The 18,944-nt window shown below is 37.6% G+C and overlaps 1 protein-coding gene across 3 annotated transcripts in view; it reads left to right on the forward strand.

Annotated features, from left to right (window-relative positions):
* LOC106091476 (sodium/potassium/calcium exchanger 4) overlaps positions 1 to 14,780 on the forward strand; it is a 40,266-nt gene extending 25,486 nt beyond the window's left edge. For 2 of the 3 annotated variants that reach the window (XM_013258011.2, XM_013258013.2), the window contains exons 2-8: positions 7,605 to 7,760; positions 7,986 to 8,293; positions 8,353 to 8,584; positions 12,301 to 12,447; positions 12,541 to 12,774; positions 12,834 to 12,935; positions 13,001 to 14,780. In XM_013258011.2, the coding sequence (XP_013113465.1) occupies positions 7,605 to 7,760; positions 7,986 to 8,293; positions 8,353 to 8,584; positions 12,301 to 12,447; positions 12,541 to 12,774; positions 12,834 to 12,935; positions 13,001 to 13,317 (1,496 nt within the window). In that variant the 3' untranslated portion in view covers positions 13,318 to 14,780. Of the gene's footprint in view, positions 1 to 3,988; positions 4,202 to 7,604; positions 7,761 to 7,985; positions 8,294 to 8,352; positions 8,585 to 12,300; positions 12,448 to 12,540; positions 12,775 to 12,833; positions 12,936 to 13,000 lie in introns of those variants that run through there. The other variant, XM_013258015.2, reaches the window with a different exon arrangement.
* Positions 14,781 to 18,944: the final 4,164 nt, after the last annotated feature.

Raw genomic sequence — 18,944 nt, forward strand, 5'->3', positions numbered from 1 at the left:
TGTCAATATTTTTAATATATCATTAATGTTTCTTTCTTCGTAAATTTTGTCTAACAGTGTACCTTGTGTCATTTCCTTAACTGTATTTACTAAAAGACTGTCCACGTTTGATAAGTCAATATAGTGGTCATTTCGGTAATAAACTATTAACTCATCTGCCTTATATTTTAGATTCTGCAACTCTATTATTAATTCACTTACCGAATTTACTTTTAAGTTGGCTATCATCCTATATATATTGTGTGGTTCCACGTTCGGTCTATACCTTAGTTTTAAAGTCTCCTTGATTAATTGCCAGTTGTCCGGTGTGGGTATGTTTATTATGACGTCTTTAGCTTGTCCCTGGATTATTTTATAGAATATTGTTCTTATGGCCTCTTTCTTAATATTTTCATCTTGTATAGTTGACAGCAAGTACTCAGTGCTACTAAAAAAGCTGTTCACCGTTACTTCTCCGGTGCCGGTGAAAATGGGTAGATGATTTATCGTTTTTAAAATGTTGTCTTTTGCATTATTTGATTGTGTATCATATAACACCGGGTTACGCTGTTGTTGTTGTAGTTCTTGTGTTTGCTGTTGCAATTCTAGATATGCTTGGCGTAACCGTTCCAATTGTTGATCCTTTCTGGCTAGTTCTTCTGCCACATTTACGGATGCGATGTGAGCTTGTTCCTCCATTCTTCTTCGTTTGTCGAAGACTTTTTGCCTTTGCGAATACACTTTTAAAAGAAAAAAAAAGGATTGACTTCCTTTATCTAGTGGTGTCCACTTAACTTAAATGTTCACTGCACTATTGTTTATTTTAGTGGTGTTCAATTTTTTGAATTATTCACTGCACTATTGTTTATTTTAGTGGTGTTCAATTTTTTGAATTATTCACTGCACTATTGTTTATTTTAGTGGTGTTCAATTTTTTTTTTTTTTTTTAATTATTCACTGCACTAATGTTTATTTTATAATCCTGGAGGGTCCCGTAGGATTCGCAGAATTTATTTAATTATTTATAATTTAGGTACGTTTCACTGGATCCTTTTTAATTCCTAAAGGATCCTACCGACTGCGCCAATTAGATAACCTGATTAATTATGTTTATTAAAAAAAAAACAATTGTTTTTTTTTTTTTTTGTTTTTATTTTTTTCTTTTCTTTCTTTTATTTATTTATTCGTCGACTTGCGACTAAGAGGATGGAACTAAGACTGACTTTTACATTTTCAATTTACTTATTCTACAGGTATTATTTGTTAATTAATTATTGCAGTGTTAGCATAAGTTTATTTTAAATGAAATTTGATTAACACACTTTTGTAAATAATTGTATACTCAGCTCCAGACAGTTTTAACTGGAAAAATAAAATAAAGTCAAACTAAAGAATGTCAAATTCACTTATGCTTACAGTGCAATAATTGTACACGTTTTATTGGCTAATTGTTTCCAAGAACTTATCAATTTTATCAGGGGTAGTATGATTATACGTAACTCGTGCGCATGAGCACTGCTTCTTTCATTGTAGGCACAATGTTTTATGTGACCGTTATCAATACCGTCCCTAGCCTCAAACTTATAGTAAACATTTAATGTGAAGTGGGTAAAATTCATGCACTCTCATATCATCGGCTAACAATTCAAACAACAACAACAAAAGCTTGAAAGTAAACAAAACTTTACACCATTGCGATAACTTACACTCGAGAAAATTACACACTATAAAAAGTGAAACAAAAAACGTTTTTTATATTCCCTTAAGCGCTAACTGTGCTGAAACCAACTAGTATTTAAGATCAATACAACATTCTTCGGTTTATAACACAAATATTTCTTTGAGCATAACTGTCACCATATGTAAGAGAACAAAAAGGCCATACTCTATGACAAAATAGTAAACGATTATTATACATATTTATTTATGAACCTATGACGCACAGTGGGAGAAAATCGAAAAAACGAATAAAAAAATATGGCTTTTGAGAACGGATAAATATAACTCTTTGAAATTTGAAATTGTTAAAGCTAAGGTGGACCGTTAGTGGTCCGAACGATTATTTATTATAAATTTTTATTTATGTATCTATGGCGCACAGTGGAGAAAAATCGAAAAAAATTAGAAAAAAATATGCCATTTAAGAACGAATAAATATATCTCTCTTAAATTTGAATTTGTTAACCGATTCTCTCGAAATTTGGCAGGAAGAATCGATAAATCGGTTCTGATTTATATATAGCTCTCATATCGCCCGATTTTCAGCCCTAGAGCCACTTTGTTGACCAATCTTCCCAAAATTTTGTACAACGCTTTTCTCGACGACTTTCACAATATCTATTAAGTTTGGTCGAAATCGGATCAGATTTAGGTATAGCTCCCATATATATGTTCGTCCGATTTTGAGAAATATTGCAATAAAGTGCTCATTTGTTAACCGATTCTCATGAAATTTGGCAGGAACGATTTTCTCATGACTCTTAATATTACAGCTGAATTCCATAGAAATTGGTTCAGATTTAGATATAACTGCCATATATGTATATCGCCCGATTTTCACTTCTAAAGCCACTGCAAGCGCATTTATTGATGAATCCTGCCATAACGGTGCACAACGCTTTCCTCGATGGCAACAACCATATCTAAGAAGTTTGGTCAAAATCGATTTAGATTTAGATGTAGCTGCCATATATATGTTCGTCAGGTTTTGGGTAATTTGTTGTCCTTTGCAACCGTAGTTATTACATCTTGAACATATTGGCTTTGATACGGGAATTTTAATAACCCAAAACATCCGCCGAGGTCCATCAAAAGTGGTTCAGAATTAGATAAAGCTCACACTTTGTGATAATAGGGTAGGTGTAGGGTATTACAAAGTCGTCACCGCCCGACTTTTTTGTCCAATAAAAGTGTTTTCCTTGATTAGTCTTTATTGAAAAAACTTGCTTTAATACCTTAATCTTTTCTTTTTTGTTTGTAAAGAGGACATATTGTAGATGATTTTTAAGTGAAACTTGAAGAAGATATGTCATCTTAAACGGGTGCTATATATACTTCAAAATAGGCAATTATTTATTAAAAATTAAAAAAAAGCCCTCGAGTTCTCAAATTCCAAAGCCCAGCACCCCCACTTGGGCACATGTTTTTTTTTTACTCCATGTATCCCCAGAACCTAAGCAAAAAGTTTTTTCTTTTCTTTTTTTTTAAGAGTTATCTCTATCCGTTCTCAAATGGGATATTTTTACTTGTTTTTTCGATTTTCTCCCACTGTGTGACGTAGCATTACGTTACTACAATACTTCCCCATAAAAACTTTTCAGCCGACAGGCCGGCCGGCTTTGCTGTGATCCATTGTTGATACTTTGGGTAAATGTCAATATCAAATGGGCAACACATTAGCATTCATTTATTTTTTGTTTTTGTATAATTTTATAAACAAAATAGTAAGTGTTTATAAAGAAAAGTAGGAAACACATTTCGTGTTCAAACACTCATAGAGTTGGTCAAGAAAAACTCTCATAGCTCTCAGCGTATAAAACAAAACTTTGCCAGTTTACAGCCACAGCGTTGCGGCACGTCGGGGGTTTTTGCACCAAGAAATTATTTATGAATACAGCCAATTAATGTTGTTATTACAACAAAATTAGCACATTTTTTGTAATCAACACACAAACTGATATCAGTCAATGCACAAATGGACGCTTTATTACCCATAGGACCATATTAAATGACGTTCGATATTAATTAGCACTTTTATAATTTCCCCCCCTATTATGTACCCAATTTAATATAATTTATGGCGATAATGAAATTTACACTCTAATTGTCATTTTAACAAAATTTACTTAGAAAATTGACAACAAATACTTAGGACTTGGGTACCTTCAGTAGTACTTGCAATTACGACCCTTAAAATGCAATAGAAAAATTCCGTTGCAAACTCGGCTATAACAAACAAAAATTAATTAACCATTATTCGAAAAAAACAGGCAACAGTTCAATTTGAGTCTTTGCGGGAAGTAGAACTGAAACGTAGAGAAATATTGCCAAACTAATGAGAAAGAACAATTGGAAAATATGGAATTTGCCATTCTCTATGCAAAAATATTTTAATCCAAGACAATTGTCAGGGGACAAATGTTTGCCAAAAATAAATAAAAGAATCCCGTCTAAGTGTTTGACGTCGTTATGTTCTTGGTTCGATTAACGATTAAAACAAATGGTAATTTAATTTTTTTTTTAATATTAAACACTTTTAAAACTAAGATTTTTTTTCTAAAGTTAGGTTTTATTATTAGAATAAGTTGCTGAACTTTGTGCGTAAATACACATTTTTGGGTGATGTCGTCTTAGGAATTCTCCGATTCAAGACATTAAAATGTAACAGAAACAGACCATGAAACTTTTAAGCAAAGAGGTTAACCAAAAAACAATTAAAAACGCCTTAAATTTGGCCACGCCGAACTTTGGATACCCACCACCATGGATATATTTTTATACCCTCCACCATAGGATGGGGCTATACTAACTTCGCTATTCCGTTTGAAACATTTCAAAATATTGGTCTAAGACCTCATTAAGTATATCTATTCTTGGTCGTCATCACATTTGAAGTCGATCTAGCCCTGTCCGTCCGTTTGACCTCTGTCTGTGAAAAGCACTCTAACTTTCCAAGGAGTAAAGCTAGGCTCTTGAATGTGCACAAATACTTCCTATCAGTGTGGGTCAGTTGGGATTGTATATGGGTCATATCGGTCCACGTTTTCATATAGCTGTCATATAAACCGATCTTGGATCCTGACTTCTTGAGCCTCTAGACGGCGCAATTCTTATCGGATTTAGCTAAAATTCGTCATGAAGTCTTTAGTTTCGACTTCCAACAACTGTGCTAAGTACGATCAAAATCAGTTCATAACTTGATATAGCTGCCATATAAATCGATCTTGGATCCTGACTTCTTGAGCCTCTGGAGAGCACAATTATTATCCAATTTGGTTAAGTATGGTCGAAATCTGTTCATAATCGGATATAGCTCCCATATAAAATGATCTTCCGATTATATTTCTTGAGCCTATAGAGGGTGTAATTCTTATTCAATTTGGTTGATATTTTGCACAATGACTTCTACTGTGGTCTCCAACATTCAAAGCAAGTATGGTCCGAATGGGTCCATAACCTGAAATGGCTCCACTAGCTTGGCAAATAAATGCGAACAATGGTGGGGGTTATATAAGATTCAGCCCGGCCGAACTTAGCACGCTTTTACTTGTTTATCCTATTTTTTAACTCCATGTTCATAGTAATATCCAAATATGGACCGATCTGGAATTTGGTTCAAGTGTTGAGATGCCTTATCTATACAAGTTCGGACAACAAGGGTCCTAGTCCAACTGAAATGCCAATTTTTTTGCAAATTTTGCCCCTGAATATTCCACTAAGGGACAGAGGCAAACTTCCCACAAATCAATGAGTGCAGTCCGATTTAAGTTTTAAGCTCAATGATAAGGGACTTTCTTTTCATAGTCGATTCCGAACGGCGCGTCGTAGTGCGACACCTTTTTGTAGAGAAGTTTTACATGGCATAGTACCTCACAAATGTCGCCAGCATTAGGAGGGGAAAACTACCACTGAAAAATTCTCGCCAGGATTCGAACCCAGGCGTTCAGCGTTATAGGCGGACGTGCTAACCTCTGTGCAACGGTGGGCTCCGACTCATTGTTCTTAATTCCAACTCATTGTTCTTAATTTCAGCAAAATCGGCCGATAAATGCGCCTGTTGAGGACTTAAGACCCTCAATCGGTTGATCGGTGAAGTGGTAGCTATATCTAAATATGAACCATATTCGGATTCGATATCTTGGAGCTTTATGCAACTCATAGTTCTAAATTTCAGTTAAATCTGACAATAAATGCGGCTGCTACATGCTTTAGACCATAATAGGGCAAATCGGTCTGTGTGGCAGCTATACCCAAAATGTGCAAAGCTAGCCCCTTGACATTTTGCGCAAATACTTCTTATTAGCGTAGGTCGGTTGGGATTGTAAAAGGGGCCAAATCGGTCCATGTTTTGATATAGCTGTCGATCTTGGGTCTTGACTTCTCGGGCCTATAGAGGACGCAAAACACATTTGAAATTTTACATGAAGTGTTCTGTTATGACTTCCAATAACTGTGCTAAGTATGGTTGAAATCGGTCTATAGCCTGATATAGCTGCCATATAAACCGATCTTGTATCTTGACTTCTTGAAACATTGGAGGGCGCAGTTCTTATCCGATTTGGATGAAATTTAGCATGAAGTATTTTGTTATGACTTCCAACAACTGCGCCAAATATGGATCAAATCGGTCAATAACCTGATATAGCTGCCATATAAACCGATCTTAGATCTTGACTTCTAAGCCTCTAGAGAGCGCAATTCTTATCCGATTTGGCTGAAATTTTTTACAACGTCCATCAACATACCTGTCAATATGGTCTTAATCGATCTATAGCTCCCATATAAATCGATCTCCCGAATATGCTTCTTGAGCCCCTACAAGGCGCAATTCTTATCCGAATGGACTGAAATGTTACCCAATGACTTCGACTACGTTCTTCAACATTTAATTTACTTATGGTCCGAATCGGACTATAACTTGATATATCTCTAATAGCATAACAATTTTTTTTCAATTATTCTTTGTTTGCCTAGAAAGAGATACCGCGCAATGAGCTCGACAAATGTGATTTATGGTGGAGGGTATATAAGATTCGGCCCGGCCGAACTTAGCACGCTCTTACTTGTTTATTCTAGACACTTTTAAATTTCCTTTGGATAAGCAAGTAAATCCGAACCATTTGCCCCATTTACAGTGACAAAACATTGGTTAATCGACTTAAAATATTCTGTTAATCAAACAGATATTTTCTAGAAGTTGTTAAGGTATTTAACGGACACAATTGAAACGTATGGCTTCTACATTTGAGCCATAGGTCCGGTTAAGGTAGGTCCGCTCTTAACTCAAACCCCGGTAGTAGAGGCAATTGGCCATAGTGACTTTTGGAGATGTAAAAATGACAAATCCCCTGTTCCTTCGTGGAATGTTCATGGGAAATTTAGTAGTAATAGTAGTAGAAGAAGTGACAAATTCTAAGTGATACGCCAAGCTTCTCATTTTATCCTTAAACATAGACATTTATATTTGTTTTTCCTATATTCTAACAGTTCTACCCTACATACTCGCTCACTTCTTACTCCCACACAAATATGTTCATTCGGCAGGTTTTGCTCGAGTTTTGGTCTCCTACCATAGCCATAGATGAAAACATCAAAACATTCTATTAACTTGGAAAAGCAAATCGATCAATTTGTTCCAATTTCCCTATCCTAATGATTTATAAAATAACAAGCACAAATATCCATTAATAAATTCCATCAATCATTTTCGATATGTCACAGAGAAAAGTCGTACGTTTCGTTAACAAGATAACATCCGCAATAAGGACGTAATAAAATTATTCCTTTACATCTCTATAATCGAGGGGAGTGGGATATTTTTAAACACACGCACACACACACACACACTTGAACGCACAAATTAATTGCTACAACATATAAAGAAGTTCGTTTTTCTATATTTTCAGAAAGCAATGGATCTCTTACAAAACACACACAAAACAATTTTGAAACATTTTTACAAAGTTTTGAGGATTTTGTGGCTTTGAATGGAGTTAGCCGAACTGTATGTCCAGACGAACCAGAAACATCTCCGCTGGACGACTTTCCGGAATATTTTACAGGTAACTTATGAAATATTTTAAAATAATGTAAGCATTTTCATTCACATGGAAAAAATAGGAGGACACTTTACAGTAGCAATGGGCACACTTACATACATTATTGCGCATTCATTTGCGGGCTTATGAATAATGTGCAAATGTGTGAGTGTGCCCATCACCGCCTTAGAACATTAGATATACTAATCGAGTACAATTCCAACTTTTTCGATTGATTTTTTTTTACAGAGGAACAACTACGCCAAGGATGGGTAGTTCTTCATGTTTTTGGAGCAGTCTACTTTTTCATACTGCTAGCCATTATCTGTAATGATTATTTCCTGCCAACCGTGGAATGTATTTGCGAAGATCTTAATCTTTCCAAAGATGTTGCAGCAGCCACATTTATGGCCACCGCCACCTCCATGCCGGAGTTCTTTACAAATACCATCAGTACCTTGCTGACAAATTCAGATATGGGTCTGGGTACCATAATAGGATCCTTGATGTTTAACACCCTGGGTGTAGCTAGTGTTGCGGCTTTGGCTATCAATAAGGTAAGCTAAAATCCTCCTAATCAACACACAAGGTCTTGATAAAATATCTTTTTTTATAGCCTATTCAACTGGATTGGTGGCCTATCGTTCGAGATTGTTTTATTTATGGTTTGAACACCGTAATCCTTATTATTTTGGCCTGGGGCGGTAATATAACCTTTACAGAGTCCTGCATAATGATGGGCTTTCTCATCATCTATTACTTGGTCACTTTCAACAATAACAAATTTATGCCCGCCATAAGAGTGTTTGTGGAGGACAAAATGAATTGCTGTTTTTCGACAAGATATGGTATGTCTAAAGCCTAATTCTAAATTCGTTGCAATTAATTGGAAATATGCAAAGAAAGGGAAATATAAAAGAATTCCATACACATAGTAAAAGTGCCCTAGAACCTAGAGATTATCAATATGTTACTTTGGGATATTCGTTAATATCAGAGCACCTGGCACGTTTGTTGGGAGTCAAATGCAAATTTTTACCTCAATTGAGCAATAAGCTTCAAATCGGTTTTTATGATGTAAGCAAGTCCAACGCCCATCCTATAGTGGAGTTGCAACATACTCGAAAAGAGTTATTTTATTTTTTTATACACTGAAAAAAAAGTTGGCCCAAAATTTGTGATTTTCCCTTATTCGTAGGATTTTAGCAATGAAAACAAGCCAAAGAATCAAAACTTTAAAATAAAGATGCTTTTTTTGAATTTAACTTCCTATTTACTATCGGAGGCCACCGTAGTGCAGAGGTTAGCATGTCCGCCAATGACGCTGAACGTCTGGGTTTGAATCCTGGCAAAAACAACATAAAGTTTTGTGAGGTATTTTGTCATGTAAAAACTTTTCCCCAAAGAGGCACGCCGGGACATGGCTATAAAAAGGGTGTCCTTTATCATTGAGCTTAAAATTGAATCGGACAACACTCATTCATTTGTGAGAAGTTTTCCCCAGTTCCTTAATGGAATCTTCATGGGCAAATTTGCATTTGCAATGAGGAAATTTCCTTGTGATTTAAATCAGCAAGATATTTCGCTTCAAAATCTATTATCTAAAATTTATTGTTTTCAATGCGTTTCGTTTGAGCCTGTTGATAGCGAAATTCTTATTCGCTAGGCTGAAATTCTGCACGATGACCTTTCCTATGATCACCAACAGATGTACAAAGTATTAAATCGATCGAAAACCTGACATAGCTCCAAATATATACCGATCTACCGATTATACAAATTTCTTGAGCTTCTAGAGTGCTCAGTTTTTATCCGATTCACCTGGAATTTTGCCCGATGACTTTTTCTATGACCTCCAACAGATGTACCAACTATGGTATTGAATCAGTCCAAAACCTGATTAAGACCCCATATAAGCGATCTCTCGATAATTCTTAGGTCTCTACTAACTTTACTTTAATTCGCTATGGCAGAACATTTGATCCACTAGCCGAACGTAGAATAGCATTCCAAGCGCCTCGATCTTCTGCGCTCATTCTATAATCACTGACATCAAGTTTCGAGGTGTCTCCCACCACATGATCTTTCCATCGGGCTTTTGGTCTTTCCGGTTTGCGTGTACCCCGTGTTTGCCTTCAAAAGGTCTCTTTGTTGGAGCTTCTTCATCCATTCTGACAACATGACCTAGCCAACGCAGCCGTTGTATTTTGATGCGTGTGACTATGCTATAGTCGTCATACAAATCGTGGTTTATACGTCGCCTATATTCTCCATTAACGCAAACTGGTCCATATATTTTACGAAGAATTTTTCTCTCAAATATTCCAAGCATTGCCTCATCTGCTTTCCCAAGTACCCATGCCTCAGAACCATATAACAACACGGGTAGTATCAGTGTCTTGTATAGTGTAATTTTCGTCTGTCGAAAGGTGGATTTGTTCCTCAGGTGCTTGTTTAATCCAAAGTAAAATCTGTCAACTAGTACTAGTGTGATCGGGTTTACAGGGCTTCGGGGAGTTGATATCATCCACTTTGTCTTGTCTCCATTTACTGCCAAAACCATTTTCGTTGATTTCCTTTTGCTACTTTCAAAGGCTGCTATCGTTTCTTTCGGTGACCGACCATAATATCGATGTCGCCGGCATAGGCGAGAAGCATATGTTCTCTTGTGAGTAGTGTGCTATGCCTATTCACACCTACCACCCGTAAAATCTTCTATAGTAGGATATTAAAGAGATCACACGATAGGCTGCCTCCGTGTTTGAAACCTCGTTTGGTATTGAACGGTTCGGATAGGTTCTTTCCATTTTTACTAACGTGTATCAGCAAGCGTCATCCTGCAAAGTCATATCAGTTTTGCTGAGATACCAAACTCAGACATGGCTTGAAATACCTTTGAACGTACGAGTATAGGGCTGCCGAAGACGGCTTTGTAGTCAACGAAAAGATGGTAGATGTTGATTTGTCCTTCTCGGGTCTTTTCCAGGATTTGGCGAAGTGTAAATATATGGTTTATGGTGGATTTACCAGGTCTAAAGCCACACTGATAGGGCCCAATTATTTCGTTGACTTTAGACTTTAATCTTTCATACAGTACGCTCGAATGTATCTTGTATGCGATGCAAATGGGACTTTTCCTCTGTAATTGGCACATACCGACGTGTCCCCTTGTGCTGAGGTTCCAATCATCGGGTATGCGTTCTTCTAGCCAAAATGCGCAGACGCCTTATCAGCGTGTCGCCTTCGCTCTTAAGCAATTCACCCGGCAACCTATCGGCTCCTGCTGCCTTATTGATTTTCAGCCGTGTTACTACTACGTGGACCTCGTTTTGACTATACCATCATCAGTTATAGGTTCATCAGTTTTAGGTTCTGATAAAAATTAGGCCCCTTATCATTGAGGATAAACTTGAATCGGACAGCCCTCAGTGATATATGAGAAGTTTACCCCTATTCCTTAGTGGAATGTTCAAGGGCAAATTTGCATTTGCGATGAGGGTCATATTTAGCAAGCGCCTAGCTTTACTCCTTCGAAAGTTAGAGTACTTTCGGCAGACAGACAGAGGGACGGATGAATGGACATCGCTAAATCGACTTAAAATGTCAAGACGATCAAGAATATACATACTTTAATGGATCTCAGATCAATATTTCGATGTATTGCAAACGGAATGGCGAAATTATTGTAGTATGCCCCAGGGACGTAGCCAGGGACAAAATTCTCTTACGTTTAAATTCTCTAGTTTAAGAACAAATTAGAATGAGCACAAAAGAAAAAATTTCATCAAAATTCCGAAGATATTCGAAAAGACAAGCACATTTTGGAGGATTTGAAAGATTAGGATCGCCCTTTAAAGAGTGATTTGGCAAGCAGTAGAAAATTTAGCTCTGTCTTTATGACAAATGTCACCGCCAATGTTCCTGCACTCAGTACTGACCACAATTTTCAATAGAAAATTTGAGGTATCTTTACCAATTTCAGAGTAAAAGAAGAATTTTTGCGTTTTTCGAAAAAAAATAAATTAAAAAAAAAAAAAATTTTAATCCTGGCAACGTCTCTGTCTCCATCCAATGGTGGAGGGTATACAAATATTGGGTCTTTGACATTGTACTTCTAAAATGGAGTATTTTATGTGCATTATGCTTTAAATCGGGAAAAGAACGACTTTAACACCAAAGTTTGTTTTTTTTACTAATTTTTGGCATTTAAGTTAAATTTTAGGTTTTTGTGTATGGTGAAGCTTTATGGTGAAGATTTTTGTAGAATATTTTGATTCCTTTATCCTTCAATGATGTCTTTAAATAGAAACTATAATCCCAGCCCACTGTAATGAAAGGTTGACGAGAAATCGTAATCCGAATACTTACAAAGTTTTTCGGAAAGGTGAAAATTACAGTCTCTTTCTTTAGGCTACTACTTAATAAAAGCTTTAGAAACGCCGGTACACTGGTTTATATTTATGCTTCTCTTTTCGTAGTCCTTTTTGTGTAATTTCCAAATATTGATTTTTTATTAACCTTTTGGCAAAAATATAATCATTTTGTTTTATTTATATAATCTTAGATTTCACTGAACCCCCAGAGAACAGTGCTAAGGCTAAGCTGCCACTGAAAAAGGATCCGTTAACGGGCAATGGGGTATTTGTTGTAAATTTACCTGAAAATACCAACTCCGTGTCATCGCAAATCCATTTAGCTCATTCGAAAAGTTGTAAGTACCAAAAATGGATTTTCAATCCATTTTCTCTCTTCTCTTCTCTCCCTCTTTCTGTGAGCAACAAATCATTGAATTTCCGATTTTTAGGGGATGGCGATGAAACACCTTTGGAAATGCCAGCTAAACTCTTTGCTTTACCTCATGGCGAGTCCAAGTTAATGAAATTCTGGTGGCTTTTCATCTTTCCCATTAAGTTTATTCTAAAATGTATAATTCCACATCCCGTGGAGCATCGCAAATTATATCCCATTTCTTTTATCATGTGCATTGTATGCATTGGTGCCAATGCCTACATGATTGTATGGACCCTAACAGCATTTGGTAGGTGGTGATTGGAATAATACAACAATAGCACAAACTCATACAAATTTACTTTATAGGCGTTGCCATTGGAGTGCCCACAATTATCATGGGTCTTACCTTCTTGGCTGCAGGTTCCACAACTCCAGAAGCGGTCTCTAGTGTCATTTCTCTGAGAAGCGGTAAGTTGAGTGGAACTTGTTTCAAAATGTTAGGGTTTTAACTTATTTCTTTTATTTTTATATAGGTGAAAGTGGTATAGGCGTTTCCAACTCTCTGGGAGCCAACTCTCTGGCCATACTCTTGTCCTTGGGTGTGCCATGGTTCATCAAGAACTGTATTGAATACGGCAAGGAAAACAACATGATTAATGTGGCTGCCCAAGGTATCGAGTACAGCATATTCATTCTTATGTTATGCACTCTGTCACTGTTCTTGGGTCTCAGCTTCACCGGCTATCGTTTGACCAAGCGTTTGGGCGCTCTTCTTCTGACCGTGTACGCCGTCTTCATAGTATTGCAGATCTTAATCGAAATGAATGTGTTCTTCCCGAAGAAATGTTAAAACTCCAAACGAAACTTAGCTTTAAGTTTTTTTAATTAAGACTGCCTAGTGTTTTTAGAAAAACCATACAAGGAAATGATTTCAAATCTTAAACCAGTAAGGAAAGGCAAAAGTCGGACGGAGCCGACTATATAATACCCTACACCACTGAGTCTACGTACTACTTTTAAACTATGTTGAAATCTAGTCAGACTTTAATTTTGCATACCTATTGAAATATTGAGCCATCTCCCTTAGAGGGCCATATCGGATAAGAGATATATATGGGAGCTAATCTAAATCTGGAGCGACTTTGATGAAATACAGTACACGTGCTAGGACTTCAAATAAGACACCTCACGCAAATTTTATAACGATCGAACCAAAAGTGTAGCTTCTATAGCTTAAAAAGGCCACATCGTATGAAAGATGTATATGGGAGCTATATCTAAACCAGATACGATTTTTTGTACACATATTGGAATGTCAAATAAAACATCTCATGCTAAATTTTATAATGATCGGACTAAAATTGTGGCTACTACAGTCTTAAAAATCCATATCGGATGGAAGATGTATATGGGAGCTAAATCTATATTTGGACTAATTTATGGAATTTTGCACACGTATTGAGACATCAAATAAAACATCTCATGCAAAATTTTGCAAAGATCGGGCCAAAATTGTTAGTTCTACAGCCTTTAGAGGCCATATCGGATGAAAGAGTTATATGGAAGCTATATGAAAATCTGATCAATATTCAAAATCAATAGCGTTCGTCCTTGGTCCAAAAAAGAGACCTGTGCAAAATTTTGTAACAATCGGACAACCTTGGTTACAAGAATACATGGACTCACAGACGTACAGAAGGACATGGCTAAATCGAATCAGAAAATGATTCTGAGTCCATCGGTATACTTATCAATGGGTCTAGTTCGTCTCCTTCTTAGCGTTGCAAACAAATGCACAAAGTTATAATACCCTGTACCACAGTGGTGGTGTAGGGTATACAAAGCGATAGAACCTAAATAAAACCAAAATTCTTTCACAAAAGAAAAACTTTGAAAAGTGTAGCGTAGCGACACTGTTGAAACCAAATATTAGCTGTGCATACCTTTAGATTATTTAAGTGTATATATGTATGATAAAAGTAAGAAAATAGTTTTAAAACAATAGCATAACTTGTGTACAAATACGATGTAGGTTTTTTTATTCCTTTTACGGTAAAATGAGGCGTAAATTTCAAAGAATCGCCTGCCTGTCTGCCTGCCTTCGCCCCTGGCATACAAAAACATTCTGATTATTTATATGTCTCTATGTATACTCAAAGTACGTCCAGTGGAATAACCAAACCATGTACAATACTTATTATAAATTATTAATTTTTATACGCTTCTAATTTTAGAATTATACATAGATAAGTAGATAGGCTTTAACTGTTATTTAGTATTGTAATCACAGCAATGCACATTCAACGAAATGAAAAATACAATAAATACAAACCAAAATTAACTAAATATGTACCTTCTTTTCTTGGATACCTATGAATACTACCACTACTCAATAAATACACTAATATTAATTATTATTTGTATACCCTCCACCATAGGATGAGGGTATACTAATTTCGTCATTCTGTTTGTAACTCCTCGAAATATTCGTCTCAGAACCCATAAAGTATATATATTCTTGATCGTCATGACATTTTATGTCGATCTAGCCATGTCCGTCCATCTGTCTGTCCGTCCGTCCGTTCATCTATCAGTCAAAAGCACGCTAACTTTCGAAAGAGTAGAGGACGCAATTCTTATCCGATTTGCCTGAAATATTGCATGAGGTGTTTTGTTATGATTTCCAACAACTGTGCCTAGCAAGGGTAAAATCGAAGCATAACCTGATATAGCTGTCATATAAACCGATCTGGGGTCTTGACTTCTTGAGCCTCTTGAGGGCGCAATTCCAATCCGATTTCGCTGAAATTTTGCATGAAGTGTTTTGTTATGATTTCCAAACAACTCTGCCTAGTACGGGTGAAATCGGTGCAAAACCTGATAGAGCTGTCATATAAACCCATCTTGAGTCTTGACTTCTTGAGCCACTAGAGGACGCAATTCTTATCCGATTTGGCTGAAATTTTGAATGAGGTGTTATGAGGGTAGGTATTGTTATTATTTCCAACAACTGTGCCTAGTACGGGGGAAATCGATGCAAAACCCGATAGAGATGTCATATAAACCGATCTGAGGTCTCGACTTCTCGAGCCTTTACAGGGGGCAAATCCTACCCCATTTTCGATTTTGCACGACATGTTTCGTTATACTTTCAACAACTGTGCAAAGTATGGTTCAAATATGTAAATATCTACCCACAAGATGATAATTTGGATGGTCTCTGCGATAGGTATTGCTTAGACAGCATGTAGTTATGTCTTCGCACTGGTAGGATCTGTGAAGTGACTTGAGGACCTTGTTTCTACTTTTGACTTTATCGCAAATTGCTGCGGCATGTGGGGAGAAAGTGTAAAAACTGTCAATTGTGACGCCAAGTATTTTGGTACACTTGATGCGCGGAATCTTTCCCCATCGACCATCACAGTCAGCTCAGTATTCACCTCGCGTATTTGTAGTGAACAATGTGGCTGAAGATTTGGTGACAGATATCTTCAGTTTTCTTGCAGAGAAATATGAGGCAAGTTCGTTGAGGTAGACGTTCAACCTATCGCAGATGTCAACAATGGATGGGGGTCTGATGCCATGATCGTACAATCGTCCGCATATGATACGATCTCTATGCCGTCTGCCGGTGCTTCGACTTCTTATCCCTAAATTCCACAAATGACGTGTTGGTAATTTCAATATCATTTTCGACTTCTCTTCAAAATTTCAGCAATAACTTTTCGAACCCAGTTTGCCTTTTTTAGCTTTATAGTGAATTGAAACTCCATATTTGTTATAGGCCATAATTTAGCTCCTTTTTTAACACTTAAGTACATAGCTCAATCTATTTTGCAATATTTGGGTTTCTTCTAACTTCTTTTTGCTTAAACTACAGTTTTGTGAACGTTAATTAATAACTATGAATCAAAATCTGATAAAATCGTAGGATGTGCTATTCAAATTAACCAAATAGCGATGTGCTTTGCCACCACTTTCTACTACAATTTAAAACAATTTAAATTAGTGTTAAAATTATTATTAAGATTATTGAGTATGTGCTATTCAAGTGAGTGGTAATATATTTTTTCACTCGGTAATCATTCTCCATACACTAGAGGTAATCAAAAAAGATTTTTAGTGATTGCCGGAGCTCCAGCGATCTGGAGGCAAACAATTGAAACGCTTAAGAATATGTAAATAAAAACTAAATGTGAACTAAAATTTTCAAAAAAAACTATCATAAATATTTGTATACACACCACCATAGGATTAGTTTGTATAAATTTAGTTTGTATAAATTTTTAACAGAATCCATTATCACGATTTTACTTATTTAAACATACTACTTCCGAACCAGAGGTCTGCACAATGTAAGCAACACCTCAGCATACTGCCTGGCCATAATCGCCTGGTTCTAGGGGACTTTAATGCGCATCACGCTTCATGGCTTTCCTCCCTAGGTAACGACCGATGGGGCAAAGCTTTGACAGAGCAAATTGAAGGCTCCACGTTCTGCAGAGTGAATGAAGATGTTAGGATTAGGAGGTGCAGCAGCTCGCCAGACATTACCGTTGCATCCCCGGAACTCCTGAGTGGCGTGACCTGGCAAGCCCCAAAGACCGACCGCCCAACTTCCTTACTCTGAGCGCCAGACGTGACAGGCCCTCAGTCACTTTTCGACATGGTCAGCCATGCCAAACTATTTGAGGACAGCGCCAATACGCCCCTTAAGTCAGCCCTGAAACGCTGGGTAACAAATTATGTGTTTGGTAGCCAGTCGTTTGTGGAATATAGAGATAACAAAACGAAACCACGTAGAGTGATACAGGAAGTAACCCAAGGCGGGATGATATCTCCGGCACTGTTAAAGCTCTACATGACATGTATTCCACCCCCTCCAGACGGCGTTGAGATCGTATCATATTCAGCATGGCAGCCGGTTGTATGTACCGGATTGACCCGATGAGTTCCTTCATCGGCAAGGACTGCCGCCTCAGTGTACCACACTGTTACTATAACAACAACAACAACGCCACATTTGACAGCTCTTACACATTCTCCCCACATGCCACAGAAATTGGCGATAATGTCAAAAGTAGAAACAATGTACTCGAGTCATTTGCCCGTAGCACTTGGGGTGCTAACAAAGAAATATTGTTGACCACGTACAAAGTAATTCGCCGACCAATGATGAGGTGTGCAGCGCCAGTGTGGTCTCCTCAGCTAACCTTACAGGAAATGTGTAGCCAATTGCCCCAAATATACCCATCGTAAACTGGAGAAATAGTTACCTGTCACAGCACATATTTTACGGGCAATGAAAAGTTTCAATTGTCATAACTTATGATTGATAAATTTTTTAAAAAGTCGCTTTGTTATTCTTAAGATTTGCTTCGTCACCTCGAGCGACAAACTCTTGTAAAAGTGATAGGTGTTTTCCCATACAAAGGGACGAGAACTCGAACCGGACCCTATCACCAGAGGATCTATCTCGTGACAGGTTTGGGATTTCCCTTTTCCCATATGGATGTGACAGGTGGTGAAATAATATTCAAACCTGTCAGGATGGGCCGTCTCCTCAGTTCTCATGTGGACCACCTCCCTCAGGAGGCAAAGATCCTACCCGTGCGAAGACATAACTAAATGCTGTTTAAGCAAAACCTTCTGGGCTGTTATCACAGATCATCATCTTGTGGATAGGTATCCACCGCTCAGAGGCCTTAAGGTGAATTTACATGATCTAGAGTGAGAGTTTCAGCGCTACAAGAGAGAACTTTTAGATCAAGCGGTATATCAATCGGATCTAGACAACACTCATGCAAACACGGTAGCATATGCAGTGAATAGCTACTGGATGAATGTGGACCTTGGAGAACGACCACCTCCCATTGCACCATATGAAATTAACCTAACCCGGCATACCAAAGTAGTTATGGCTCAATTACGACCCGGCATGTAGTCGCTTCAATAACGACAGAGAAAGGATTCATGCCAACGTGCACGTTGTTGTTGCAGCCACATTTTCGTGTGGAGGTGGCGATCCTCGTCAATTTCCTGTAGTTGAGCAAGCTCGTTCCGGTCCAAATGACCGATCGCCGCCTTAACATGGTGGCCATTGGTTATTTAAAGGTGCCAATTAGCCGTCTTGTCATATCGAGCATCAAGAGCCGGTGCCGGAGACTCTCCACTCGATACCGTTGATTGTCCGCGACTGCTGTTGCAGCTACTCCGTATGGAGCCTTCCACCATCCGCAGCCTGTGGAAAGTAGCTCGCAGCTAAGCTTCTCGTGACAGCAATAAACACCATATAGATCGGACCTCAATGTTCCAGCCAGCTATCCCGTGCCGGGACGTGCACGTCATCTGTTTAACTGTCCATCCAAACACACTCGTCTCAGACCTTTATCCCTCCGGACGTATCCCACCTTAGTCGCAGAGTCCTGGATCTGGCTATTCAACAGAACCAAGCAGACGAATGATAAAACAGAACAT

The sequence above is a fragment of the Stomoxys calcitrans genome, chromosome 4, assembly GCF_963082655.1.
Source record: "Stomoxys calcitrans chromosome 4, idStoCalc2.1, whole genome shotgun sequence".
Classification (NCBI taxonomy): Eukaryota; Metazoa; Arthropoda; class Insecta; order Diptera; family Muscidae; genus Stomoxys; species Stomoxys calcitrans.